Source organism: Euphorbia lathyris, chromosome 1 (genome assembly GCF_963576675.1).
Source record: "Euphorbia lathyris chromosome 1, ddEupLath1.1, whole genome shotgun sequence".
NCBI classification, from domain to species: domain Eukaryota; kingdom Viridiplantae; phylum Streptophyta; class Magnoliopsida; order Malpighiales; family Euphorbiaceae; genus Euphorbia; species Euphorbia lathyris.
In genome coordinates this window covers 130,101,620-130,115,188 of record NC_088910.1, presented here as the reverse complement: position 1 = coordinate 130,115,188, position 13,569 = coordinate 130,101,620, and the positions used below count along the sequence as shown (strand labels likewise).

The 13,569-nt window shown below is 36.6% G+C and overlaps 2 protein-coding genes across 2 annotated transcripts; one reads left to right on the top strand and one right to left on the bottom strand.

Annotated features, from left to right (window-relative positions):
* Window positions 1–2,985: 2,985 nt before the first annotated feature.
* On the bottom strand, window positions 2,986–7,495 carry LOC136210995 (26S proteasome non-ATPase regulatory subunit 8 homolog A). Its single transcript, XM_066002481.1, has 6 exons — window positions 7,323–7,495; window positions 7,021–7,099; window positions 6,556–6,658; window positions 5,248–5,511; window positions 3,454–3,565; window positions 2,986–3,370 (listed from the first exon to the last, which is right to left on the bottom strand). Exons 1-6 carry the CDS (start codon window positions 7,425–7,427, stop codon window positions 3,230–3,232), a joined length of 804 nt encoding a protein of 267 aa, XP_065858553.1. The 5' UTR covers window positions 7,428–7,495; the 3' UTR covers window positions 2,986–3,229.
* Window positions 7,496–8,432: 937 nt separating this feature from the next.
* Window positions 8,433–11,312, top strand: LOC136210994 (small ribosomal subunit protein bS6c). The gene is made up of 2 exons (XM_066002480.1): window positions 8,433–8,861; window positions 10,872–11,312. Exons 1-2 carry the CDS (start codon window positions 8,487–8,489, stop codon window positions 11,109–11,111), a joined length of 615 nt encoding a protein of 204 aa, XP_065858552.1. The 5' UTR covers window positions 8,433–8,486; the 3' UTR covers window positions 11,112–11,312.
* Window positions 11,313–13,569: the final 2,257 nt, after the last annotated feature.

Genomic DNA, 13,569 nt, shown 5'->3' with positions numbered 1-13,569 from the left:
TGAGGACGAGAGCTGGGTAGTTACTGCACCGGTTGATGGTGGTCCCGTTGATGGTTCCGTGATTCCTAGTTTTCTAGGACATGTTGCCTCATGGATGTTGGGAGGAGAGATTCGGTCGTTTCTGACATGCTACAACAGATCAGCAACATGCCGAGATTTATGTCAGTGGTTGTCTGGTGCGTCAGCCGAGGTAAGAATAATATAGTGTGTCAACATTTATTGTAATTTATATTTTTTAACTATAAACATAAAAAACATTCAGTAATTGTATAAATTGTATATGTGTCATTTTACAGCTGAGTGAGATGATCGAGAGGACTGGTTTGTCTCACCTTCCACATGCCATGTTCAGGAACCTCGACACTCCGCTGTTGACTGCGTTCGTGGAGCGGTGGCAGCCTGATACGAACTCCTTCCACATGCCGTTCGGGGAGATGACTATCCAGCTGCATGATGTGTGGCAGATTCTTCGGATCCCGATCAACGGTCCGATGGTGTCCGAGTCTCCCCCTACTGACTCGCTTCATGCCATGTGTATGATGATGTTTGGGATGAGTCAGGCTGAGCTTCTGTTGCTGACTAGTCATTTATAGGCAGGTGGAGGTGTATTTGTTGGGGCTGTACAGGGGCTTCTCGCTGAGGGTAGGGATGACGCTACTCGGGCCACAGCGTGGATGTGGCTTATGCTTGGATCCACTCTGTTTGTTGACAAGAGTGGAGATAGGATTAGGCCGGCCCATCTTCATGAGGTTTACAGCGGTGTCAACGGGGCAGCTGGACTATCATGGGGTCTGCCACACTAGCCATGTTGTACCGGCAGCTGGGGATAGCGAGCAGAGGAGACTGTTCAGGTATATGCGGATGTTTGACCCTACTGCAGGCATGGATATATGAGTATTTTCCGATTTTCCGGCCGCATAGAGGAGCTCACTTGATCCCAGTTGACCATGCCCGTGCACTGAGATGGGAGGTCGGGATACCAGGCAAGATGACCGCCCGACTAGATACCTTTCGCGGGCAGCTGGATCGTATGACGGCGGCAGATGTATTTTATAAAATTTTAGAATTTATTTAATTATTATTTATAGTATATTATTATTATTTATTGAGTATTACTTTTTTCCAGGTGACGTGGTTGCCTTATGGTTTTGTCGCCGATGATGATCGGCTTCGAGTGTCCTACGCCGGTTGGATACGGTGTAGAGATATCGTCGAGCCGTATATGCCCGATCGAGCGCTGCGACAGGTCGGATATACTCAGACTATCCCAGCTGAGCGTATTAGATCTGATAAAGCAGTACGACCATGGAAGTCGTTATCGTACAGGCTCACGCATTCCTTAGTCACAGTTGAGGACACATGGCGGAGATTTCCATCGGCTCGGGGCATTGATCGGAGGAGATGCCGACCAGTTGGATACGATCCGACTGCCTGTGATCCTGCTTATATGGATTGGTATAGGCGATATTCGCATCCCCATCTCCTTCATGCACCACAGGCTGGACCGTCCAACATGTTCGCGCCAACAGCGAATTTGTAAGTTTATTATTATTTAGTATTAATTTATATGTGTTAATTTTTAATATTTATTTGTTACTTTTTATTTTTATTTTTTTTGCAGTGGGTTAGCTGGTTGTGGCGTGTCACCCAACTATCGGCTACCCATCGATCTGATGAGGATGTTCCACGCATTAAGATGGAGATGGATGAGTTTATGGATGCATGGCGTCGGGCGAGCTGATTTTTTGTTGTAGACATTCATACATTTAAACACTTTTTGTTGTAGATATTAAATTTACTCTTTTACGTTTATAAATGTTTATGTTTATTTTAATTTTTATGTTTTTAAATTTTATTTGTTAAGTACATTTATGTAGTTACGGGCTTAACGGACTATTTACGGGTTTAATGGCCTATGCATGGGATACAGAAACTATTTTTTTTGCTTTCTCGATACACGGGCGTGTGAACATCACACCTCACCGTGTGGTCGGGCGTGATAGCCCCACGCCTCACCGTGTGGTCGGACGTGTGACTATCACGTCCGACCACACGGTGAGGCGTGGGGCTATCACGCCCGACCACACGGTGAGGCATGATGTTCACACACCCCACCATGAAGTGAGGCGTGATGTCCATACGCCCGTGTATCGAGAGAGCAAAAAAATAGCTTTTTCCCACCCCAAAACCCATGAAAGGGTAATTTCGTCCTTTCACGGGGCTAGGGGCGGGAAATTGGGGCTGGGTTTAACAACACTCTTTAAAAATTATAGACTCCAATTCATAAATCATAAACCCTAAAAAATATTTTCTAGACTTCTAATTTATAAATTCTAATCCGTAAAATATATTAAAAGTACTGATACTGAGAACAACTTTAATTTAGTCAATTTATCATCCTAGTTAACGTTTAGATGTTACTAATACTGAGAACAACTAAAATGGTTTTATTACAATATAATTAAAAACTTGAATTATTTTACTAATACAACTCAAAATTTAATGACCTAATTGAAACATTAGATAACATTAAATGATTTTTCAGCTTAAACTAATGCATAAAACAGCAAAAATAATATTTATCAGAAGAATAATTAGCCAAATTGACTCCCATGTATCCACTTCAAAAACTCAATTAGCCAAGTGTTTCTACTCCAAAGATAATATTAACATTTAACCCGAAATAAATCATAAATTAAACATGGCTAAATAAATTAATATTTCGAGATTTTCATAAAATTGATGGACCTACGTAAATAACATGTTCTTACGATTGCATATCTAATTTCATGTTTCGCCTAAGCTTGTCATAGTCAATATCGATCCAATTCCTAACAATATTCGATCTAGCAAGATTTCATTCTATCATAGTCAATATCGATCCAATTCCTAACAATATTCGATCTAGCAAGATTTCATTCTATGCCAAGATCGATGAATTAACCGAAGAACCAAACAATCAATGCCACAAAATAACACCAACGATAATCATCAAAGAACACACCACTTTGTTGAAATTTGACTTTCTATCAGTAGAAAAGATTGCCATCTAAATTTGTGTTTAAAATCAATAATCAAGAGAATAGGGATTAACCCGGAAAGTGAAGGAAGTTTTGTGTTTTGCCAGAGCAACTGAATTAGAATACAAAACATAGTAAGTTCAGCCTCACAGGGAATATCTTTCAGTTGAAACCTGGAAACGCGGTGGCCATCGAAGACAAGTAATCGTCTACACGATTCGTTCCAACTCTCTCGCGTAACTCAGTGTCTGGTTGATGAGTTGCAGAGATGGTATTTCCTTGCAGGGGGCAGATTCTTTTGCCTTCTGGAAAATTACTTCACCATTCTTTATCTCCCACTCGGGATGCTCCTGTATTATGTACTCGAAATATAGCGATCACTTAACATGGAAAACATTAAATCACTGAAGAAAACGGGGCGGTAATTCAGTACCTCCTTAATGTACTGCAGAAGTTCATTATCGGAACTGTAGAGCAACATTTGGCGGGCATCAGATATCGAAAGGTAGTCGTATGCTTTCTCGCTACATCCAGCTATTTCATCCCTACAAGCCATGAAACCAACCAGTCATGCAAAATATAAATGCACAGCTAGGGATGTCAAAACAGGTTGTTGAGTCATGATCGTATTATGTGATCTATATGTTCCACATGATTATATTTGACATAATTAAATGATAATCGTGTCAAGCAAGCTTTGTCTGAAAGACTACACCAGAAATACCAATACGATCCTTAGAAAACACAAAAGAGTTTACCCCCAAAACCCATCATGAGATATACAGTAGAATGTGCTGAGCCGGAAATTAAACAAGTTCACTCTACCTGTTCTTGCAACCAATCCTGGAATAGTGAAATTATCCCTTCCGTGTACAATATGAATGTAGTAATATTAAGCTGAAGTGGTAGTTTGGTTGTTTTGATATATTATTCTTTTAAGCTGTTTTCCCCCCTCCAGCAATGTTTTTTTGGTATAACAACTCCATAAAAGTACACACCTTCTATCTAACCTTTTTCTATGCATCTATATCCTACATATGTTGTATCAAAACTTCGATTATAAAGCGTTCCATGTTTCCACAAACATTTCAGAAATCAAAGCTCTTGGAAACTTGCAAGGAATGTTTCTGTTCACGTTTCCGTAATTTACAAAAATTGGAAACTCTTTCTTAAAACTTGGCAACTCGTTTCTTACTATGTAATGTGTTTTCATAAGTGGATCAATGCTAATGGTTGTTAAATCGAGATTCGACTCGTGACTCGAAATCTCATTTTACGAATCGGGACTCGTGAATCGAATCGTAAGATTCGGATCAAATTCAAAATGCTATAAAAAATAAAATATTAATAATATTTAACTTTAAATATTAGTCCAAAAATGCAATTTTAATATCTAAATAGAAATTATATCAAGTTATAAAAGAAAGTAGAGACAAATAGAACATGGAAAATAGAAAGAATAAAGAGTAGAAGAAGATAATAATAAATAAATAGAAAAGAAGAGGGAAGGTTTTGGAATTTGTAGAGTAAAGAGTCATCTAATTGAAACTATTTGTGTTTCATAACTTGTGTACGTTTTTTTGTTTTGTTTTTGTAAAGTGAATAGTCATCTTCTTCTGCTCTACATTTTTTAGTTGTTAAAAATTGATTTTTTTTTAAATGGTGGCCTGAATTGACCGACTCGGGTGACTCGATGAATCGGCCGAATCGGTAGTGACTCGGCCGATTCATGAAGCTTCCGAGTCGTACCATAGATACGACTCGAATTCTTCATGAATCGAATCGTACGAATCGACTCGTGACTCGTACGATTCTAACAACTATTAAATGAATCACATGTTCAGTAATCCCTAATATTTTCTAAATCATCTTCTACAAGATTTCAAAATGAAAGTCGCTTTTTCCCCTATATTATGATGTAATATTTTTGATGTATATATATAAAAATCAAAGATCAAACATACATTCTTATAATTTTAAAATTTTATAGATATATCATATAGTTACATTATTTACACATTTCCCCCACATTTCTGTTTCCTATAACTTTTACGAATATCACTTCCCGGTTTACGAATCCGTTCCTGTATTCGTTTCCATGTAACATAGCCCCACCATAAGAAAATACAATTCAAATCGAAATTATTAAGGGAAAAGCTAAAGCTGGTACTTCAACTTTTAAATTAAGTTTCACTTGTACCGAAAAAATAATCCAAGAAGCAATTACCTTACTGTCTTTGCCAAAAGATCCATGAAATAATCGTAAGCTTTATGTGGGACAGTTTGTTTTGCACTCAACACACGGTTGTACGCCCCTTCCATGAAAGATTGTTCCAACTCCACAGCATGCTTGATGCATGGACTTTCCAAAGCATTAGATGGGAGCAGTTCCAGCTCAGTATGGAATTCAGCAATCCTGTTCTGCACCAGCAGTCTCAAGAGGTTGAGACCTAAGATCACGTGCTCTTGAGAAGATGGGGCAAGATTTTCACTGCTCCATTGAAAGATTAAAAGATTAAAAAGAGAGGTCATGAACAATATTGTTTCTTTAACAATAATAACATGATCTGAGCTATTTGACAAAAAACATAAATAAAGATCACAGCAAATCATTGCCTAAAGTAATGTTTATGCATTCTTTTTTCTTTATTGAAATAGTAAATGGGACACAAATGGGGACAACTATCAAATGAAAAGCCAAATTTGAAGAATGAAATGGAACATAATGAATTTTCTAATGCAAAAGAGAACCATAAAATATGTGGCTGAAAAGGTTTCTACTAAATGGTAAATATGACTTTTATTGTGTAAAGTGCGCTTCATATACCATCCATGGAACTAGATTAGCCAAAAAAAAAAAAAAAAACAAAAACAAAAAAAAAGGTTTGAGGAACAAAGAAAATTCATGATGTGTTGAAGGCATAATTGTGTTCTTGGCAAACTAAGAAAATTCAGAGTCATTTAAACTAGCTCTCGCAAAGGAATGACTTGGTATCGTCATAGTGCATAGTTCTATATAAATGATCCTACATCCTTTGGTTAGAATTCCAGCCAGTCACATTGACAATGTACTTCAACAGAAACCATGCATCTTTGGAGTGGAGGATTACTAACATAGAGGGGTAAACAATACAACAAATTTGTCAAAGCCCTTCCAATTCAAGCTTGAACAATAGAATTTGAGAAGTTTCGAGTACATATTTCTACACATCTACTTAATTAAATCACCAGCAACCCAAGGATTCTCCTTACTTCATTTGTAATTATGACCTATAGTATAGAAGAGAAAGCCTAAAAAACATAGTTCTGTTTATGCAAAACCCGAAGTTACATATCTAATTAAATTGATGTCCACGTCATGTGCTATATAGTTATATGGAAAAAGCTTCCTTGCTACAGTATTTCATACTGCACAGAGACTATCAAACACAAAAATTGAAGTGTCTTGTAATCCAAAGTTTGATGCACGAGTGACTAGACCTTATTTCAAGTACGACTTATAAAACATAATTTAAGGAAGTTATGGATGAGTTACCGAGCATCTGTATAATATGGTTTCAACTGAAAGAAATCCCTTTCAAAAGCATCCTGATCCCCACTCTTCACACTCAGAAGAACAGCATGCTCATATATATCCCCTGAGAGTTCAAAAGCGCAAATCAGACTGATGGATAGAAAAGGTAAAGGAAAAAGAAAAAGAGAGAAAAAAAAGCATGGACACCAACTATGCATAATTTTACAAACTAGTATTTTCTCGGATGCAAATTTCTGAAAATTAAACTTTAAAAATACACAGTAACAGAAAATTTTGCTTATCATCCAAATAAATGGTTATATAGTTAAGTTCCTTCAGTTTCTGATAGTTCCATGATACGTTTGATATTCCATTTCAGCAGTAACATTCAAAAGTTGAATGAATTTGAATTCATCTCTATTTTATATCAAATTAATAATTTAATTCAATGAGAAAAGAAAAGAAAACATCAGTGAAGAACATTACTTGCAAGTGTGAGTTCTTGAATAGCATTAGGTGTATCTTCAAACAACGGCGGCAAGCTTTTAAACCCTGTCAACAAAACCTGCAAAAGATCAACCAACATTCCACTTCATTAGCCTCTCTCTAATATCTATGTTCTAAAAAAATGGCTTCTAGCAGTCTAAGCAACTACATATACTCTTCTACTACATCAAATCCACCACTAACATAGTTCAGGAAACAGGAAAACAAATCTCCACTAACATAGCATCCAAAAATGAAATTGCATTAGGGTTTCGATGAATTTATCGTTGTTGCTCAATTACCTTGAGCGAAGACAACTGATCGCTGCAAGTATCGACATCTCCTCGTACACAGGCCGCTTTGAATCTCTCGAAGAGCTGCGATGCTTCTGTTAGTTTTGGATCCATTTCTCTCTTTCTCTTTCTCAGCTTCTCAGTTTCTCTGTGTTTGCTTCAACTCTCAGCTCGGTTTGGCTTTTTTTTCAAGAAACGAATTTTTTGCTCTACATAAGATGTATCTGTTCATGAATTGGGCTGTCATTGGACTGGGCCTAATCGGGCCCAGATACTTATTTTTGTCTAAATTCAGTCTCACCCAATTAATGAAGTGCTTTATGTTCAAAAAATTTAAAATTAAAAGTAAATTATAATTTTTTTTAAGGAAAAGTAAATTATAATTATTAACAATAAAAATGTATTTATAAAAAAAACAATAAAAATGTATATCAAATTATAATTTAGTTAACTAACCCAATAAAACTTATCAGACCTGGACTGGACTGATGGAATGATTTTTTTTGAAAGAGAATATCATTAATGAATCAAAATAGGACAGTAGTCAAGTACAGATCATAGAAAAGAACTCGGTAATGTGTTAAAAGTTGTAGGCCTGACATGTTGAGAAGCCGCCCTTGCATAGCCATGGGCTAAACTATTTGCCTGTCTTAGAGAATCCGTTATTTACCGATAGTAGGGATCGACATTGAGAAATAAGGTTGCCAAACTCTGAGAAATCAGTCTGCTATGAGTGAATAGCCTGGACCGTCAGATGAGAGCCCGTTTCGAAGATAACATTGGAATAGCCGAGTATGATCGCCCATTCCAATGACGGATGGAATGATTTTTAAGATGTTCTGATGTGATTTATTTTATATTATATTCTAACTAAATTTGTTTTGCTTAACAAAAAAAAAAAGTTGAGGAAGAATTCCACAGTCTTTGATATGAGGCTATAAAATGGAGTTACAATAATATTAGTAAGCGAAAAGTTGAGTGGTCATTAGTGTAACTTTCACCAAATTTTGTGGTTGAAAACCAAAATGGGCTTTAATGGCCTCTACAAGGCCCATAAATAATATGCTAACATGCGCTTATTGCGCGCAAGCGCACTCTCCTTATCTATATCCAAAAATCCCCAATTTGTTTCACTGACCCAAACACACTGTTCTGGAAACAGAGCTCAAATCAATGGCTTCCTCTTCATCATCTTCGTCACTTACTACTCTAATAAATTCTTCCCCATTTTGCCTCAAATCTGTCTCCAAGTTCCAATCATTTCCTCATACTGCTACGCCTACAAGTTCGAAATCTCTCCTTTCCCCAAAGAGGCACGCTGGGCTCATCGTCAAGGCCCAAACTCTAGACTTCTCTGGTTCTTTCTATGAAGGAACTGGATTCGGGTCAAATGAAGATCCACCAACGGCCGGGTCGGTGATGACAGCTGTAGAGGAGAAGGAGGCTCCTCAATGCCCGCCGGGACTCCGCCACTATGAGACTATGGCGGTTTTGAGACCGGATATGTCTGAAGATGAACGATTGGCTCTTACTCAGAAGTATGAGGAGGTAGTGTTCTCGATTTTACTTGCTTTTCGTTTTTGTTATGAAATGTAAACCGTTTTTCTTAGAATTGTTGTTGGGTAGATTGAATTTATTAAGAAAATTGTAGAAGTTCTCTGCTAGAATATAATGGATGATTGATTATAGTTTAAGAAGTATTGATTGATCTAAGGTGATGATTTAGAGCTAAGGCATAAAAGAACCAATATGAAGGATCAAATGCATAGAAGTTTTGGATACTAAAATTAATTTGCCTTAATACATCACGAGCTACTGAACTTGGGGCCAAAAACTAATTGGTCGTATGAACTTATAGAGCTTTTCATTAGCCCATGAACTTAGCTCAATGAACTTGGCTCAAGAAACTGATTGGCTCTATGAACTTACAAAGTGTTTCATTAGCCCCTTAGCCCCTGAACTTACTTAAAGTGGCACGATCTACTGAACTTGGGGCAAAAAACTAACTGGTCATATGAACTTACAGAACGTTCATTAGCCCATGAACTTGGCTCAAGAAACCGATTGGCTCTATGAACTTACAAAGTGTTTCATTAACCCTCGAACTTACTTAAAGTGGCATGATTAACCTCTAAGTCCACATGGCAGAGTAAGGAGGCTTTGGAAAAATTGAGATGTATATCACTTTAACAAGGTTTATGGGGCAAATAGATCAGTGTAAGCAGGTTCTAGAGGCCAATAGATCACTTTCAACAAATTTAGACTGTGCATATGTCATTTTAAGTAAGTTACAGAATCTAACGAGATGAGTTGTAATTTCAGGGGGCCAATTGGGTTTTTTGGCCAAGTTCAGGGGCCCCTAATATATCAAGTCAATTAATTTTGTAGAAATAAGTTTAGTTCCGGTTTAATAAAGTCACTATGGTCAAATTTGAGGTAAAACCGTAAAAGCAACCGGAAAAATGACGTGGTTAGTCAACTCAGATTACTACTTGCCAAGTCAACATTGAATCTGTCATGGAACCAACTCAACTAAAAGCTCAAGCTGATAGTCAAAGGTCCACTTCATATTAATATCTGACAGAATCCTACTTGCTAGCTCGTTTCCACATAAGATTCTTCATCCACGTGGGCACTATCTGTCTGCCACATTGCAATGCAGAAAATGAAACAAAAAAATTCAAATGCTTTGACAGTTACTATTAAGTTTGTGCACCATAAGTCCCTAAAGTTTTTTTTTTTTTTTTCATTTTCGTATTGGTACATGATAGGCTCGTGGCTGAAATATTAATGAAGAATCTTACGTGGCTATAACGTCATGTCAACTTTCTGGTTGGTTTTTTTTTTTTTTTTTCTTCCAAATCTGGTCATATTGACTTGTTAACACCGGAATTAAACTTGAGTGATTTTATTGACTCAAAATTGAATTTAATGACAGTTGGTGCATTTGACTCAAATATGAATAAATCCTGAAACAACTTCAGGATTTTGTTAATCTATAGCAGAATTGCTGCATCATCTCAATTTTTCTTCTTAAATATGTATTGCAGCTACCTTCTGTATGAATGCTTGCCTTTGGTTTTTTCTTGTGGCATTCTTTTGATTGATTTAAAAGGTTTTGAAGAAAAGTTTGCATCTTTATCTGTATGCCTAAAGAGGTGTGAATGCCATGTGTAATTATGATCAGTGGCCACGAGGGATCTGTTGCACCCTCGACTGAATCCACAGTTCTTGGGAAGAGGGTCTGGGGATGCTGCAATAGCACCCCTAGACCCTCTTCCCTAACCCCGCCTCCGCCACCGAGTATGATCGAAAAAGAAGGGGATGGATGTTGATTATGCTCTTTGATTTCACAATGAACAAAGTTTTTGTGTATGTCCTCGTGGTGCTTTATATGTGGATCTTTAGACGAGTCAAGTTAAGGGTCTATTTGATTCAGTTGTTGCTGCTGATAAATATTAGCTGACCTTCATTTTAAGATAGCTTAAGGAGTTGTTTTTCGGGTACCATGACGGATAATGAAGTACTTTATTCTTTCTAATGTTGGTTGTCTGGCAGTTGCTGGTTGCTGGGGGAGGGATGTATGTAGAGGTATTCAACAGAGGTGTGATTCCATTAGCATACAGCATCAAGAAGAAGAACAAAGCAGGAGAGACAAATACTTACTTAGATGGTATCTATCTTCTTTTCACCTATTTCACTAAACCTGAATCTATTGAAATTCTTGAGACTACGTTAAACACAGACGACGAAGTCATTCGATCGTCGACGTTCAAAGTCAGGATCCGGAAGTTCTAGAACTTGGTTTAGTTTCAGTTAGTTTCAGTCTTTTTTTGTGCAGCCTGAGAGGGAGATGATTAATAGAGTTAAGAGTTGTATGTTTAATTGTTTTCTGTAACATGATATGATCAATATGATCAAACAGTGATGCTAAAGAGAAAAAAAGATGTTCAGCAAATATGTCTTTCATTGAAATGAATGCAATTTAGTCTTTCATTATGTTGCACGGGAATTTTGATTTTAAAGCGTTTCACGATGATTATTGAATTTATATGTATGATATGCACTTATCAACTCTTATGGAGTTCTTATATTAACCATCCAGTTTTCCATGTCACTTGGAGGATCTTCAATTCACGTTTGGACACACATATTGTGACTCCGATGAATAAATAAAATAGTGGGCCTTTTATAATGTGTGTGAGTCCATATTACACATGACAAAATACGTATGGAAGGTCTTCCGTTTGACATGAAGAACCGGGTGATTCTAATAATTTTTCCATATTAACCTTCAATGACATTTTTTTTTACATTATTGAAATCAATTATTGATATTTGATAAAATTGCATAATGGAAAAACAAAAGTACTTGTTTTAGAACTAGTTTCGGCGGTCGAGGATACTTGTAACATCCTGATTCAATACCATACAGATATTGTCCATTTTGATCTAAATCTAATAAAACGTCACGATTTTAAAGCATTTTTATATGTATTAGAAAATTTACCTTATTAATAACTTCAGTTACTTTGTTTTCATTTTCAATGTGAGATTCTATTCATTCGTCTTCTATTGAGATCCTTTAAGCCCACTTCTATTGCGATGCCATCCACTTCGAACTGGTTAATTACACAACTACACCCTTTGCCCCCTTACAAGCTATCCCCGCCTCTTGATGCAAGTTGATTTTTTTTTTTTTTACAGAAATTGACTAATATGACTTTATTGAAATCAAATATGAAATTCAATGATTTTATTGAAAAATTATAAAGTTAGGCGACTTTTAAATTTAAAGAGGTACTAGTAGTGGCAAAGCTAACGTTGGACTTTTGATAGTGTAAATATAAGCCCGAATTCTTTTCATACGCTCAAGTATAATTTGTATCCCAGTAGATAAAATTGAAGAATAGAAAAACATAACTACTTGTTTTAGTAGTTTCTAATGGTTGATGATGCAACTTGTAACAACCTGATTCAATGTCATGTATATATTGTCTATTTTGATCCAACCCAACACCTTGAACGTCACCATATTAAAATAATTCTACATGTATTAGAAATCCACCTTACTGATAAGCTCCAACTGCTTTTTATTCATTTTCGATATGAGATTTTGTTTATTTCTCATGTATCACCATCCATTGGATCGCTTATGTTCAAGCCTACCGCCACGTCATCCACTCCAAATGGTTGATTACACAACTACACCCTTTCCCCCCTTACAAGCTACCTCCGCCTCTTGAGGCAAGTTGATTTTTACATAAATGAACTAATATTACTTTATTGAAATTAAATATGAAGTTTAATTGAAAGATTACGAAGTTCAGTGACTTTCAAATTTAAAGAGATACAAACTGTGATAAAGTCAACTTTGGACTATTGGGAGTGCAAATATAAGCCCAACTCTTTTCATATGCTCGAGTTTAATTCGTATCCCAGTAGATAAAATTACAGAATGAAAAAACACTACTACTTGTTTTAGAAGTAGTTTCCAGCGATTGAGGATGTAAGTTGTAACAGCTTGATTCAATATCATGTAGATATTATCCGCTTTCGTCCAAATCCAATACCTTGGGCGTCACAGTTTTAAAACGCCTCTATATGTATTAGAAATCCACCTTACCAATAAGCTCCATCATTCTTACTTCATTTCTTATCTGAGATTCCATTTATTCATTTTTTATCTCTATCTTTTAGGACCGTTCATTATTCAAACCTTTTACCTTAACACCACTCACTTCGGACTGGTTGATTACATAACTACCCCTCTTGCCCCCTACAAGCTACCTCCTCCGATTGATGTAAGTTGATTCATTTTGTAGTTGTAGACATAATATTTTTTAGATGTTCACTTTTCCAAATCCAAGAGATTCTATTCTATTTTTATAAGATTACAAATCCACCATACTAATAAACCTCGCCACTCTCATTTCATTTCCGATGTGAGATTTTATTCATTTTTTTTTATCTCCATCTCTTAAAACTGATCATTTTTCATACTTTTTACCGTGGCACCACTCACTTCGGAATGATTGATTACACAACTACTCCTCTTACCCCCTACAAACTAGACCTGTTCACAAATCCAGGTACCCATCTGGCCCGCCTAGACCCGTGTACCCTGTATCGGGCTTGGACATGAAAAATTGTCCTTAGGCCCAGCCTGGTCCAGACCCACTAAAGCCCATTTATTTTTAGGCAAGCTTGGGATCCAGCTTGGCTCGCTTATTAATATTAATTAATAAATTTATAT

Coding starts and splice junctions, on each gene's coding strand:
- LOC136210995 (XM_066002481.1), bottom strand. CDS start 7,427: ATGGATCCAAAACTAACAGAAGCATCGCAGCTCTTCGAGAGATTCAAA. Junction 6,659..7,020: donor TCAAGAACTCACACTTGCAA/GTAATGTTCTTC, acceptor TTGAACTCTCAG/GGGATATATATGAGCATGCT. Junction 3,371..3,453: donor TTCTGCAGTACATTAAGGAG/GTACTGAATTAC, acceptor TACATAATACAG/GAGCATCCCGAGTGGGAGAT.
- LOC136210994 (XM_066002480.1), top strand. CDS start 8,487: ATGGCTTCCTCTTCATCATCTTCGTCACTTACTACTCTAATAAATTCT. Junction 8,862..10,871: donor TTACTCAGAAGTATGAGGAG/GTAGTGTTCTCG, acceptor GTTGTCTGGCAG/TTGCTGGTTGCTGGGGGAGG.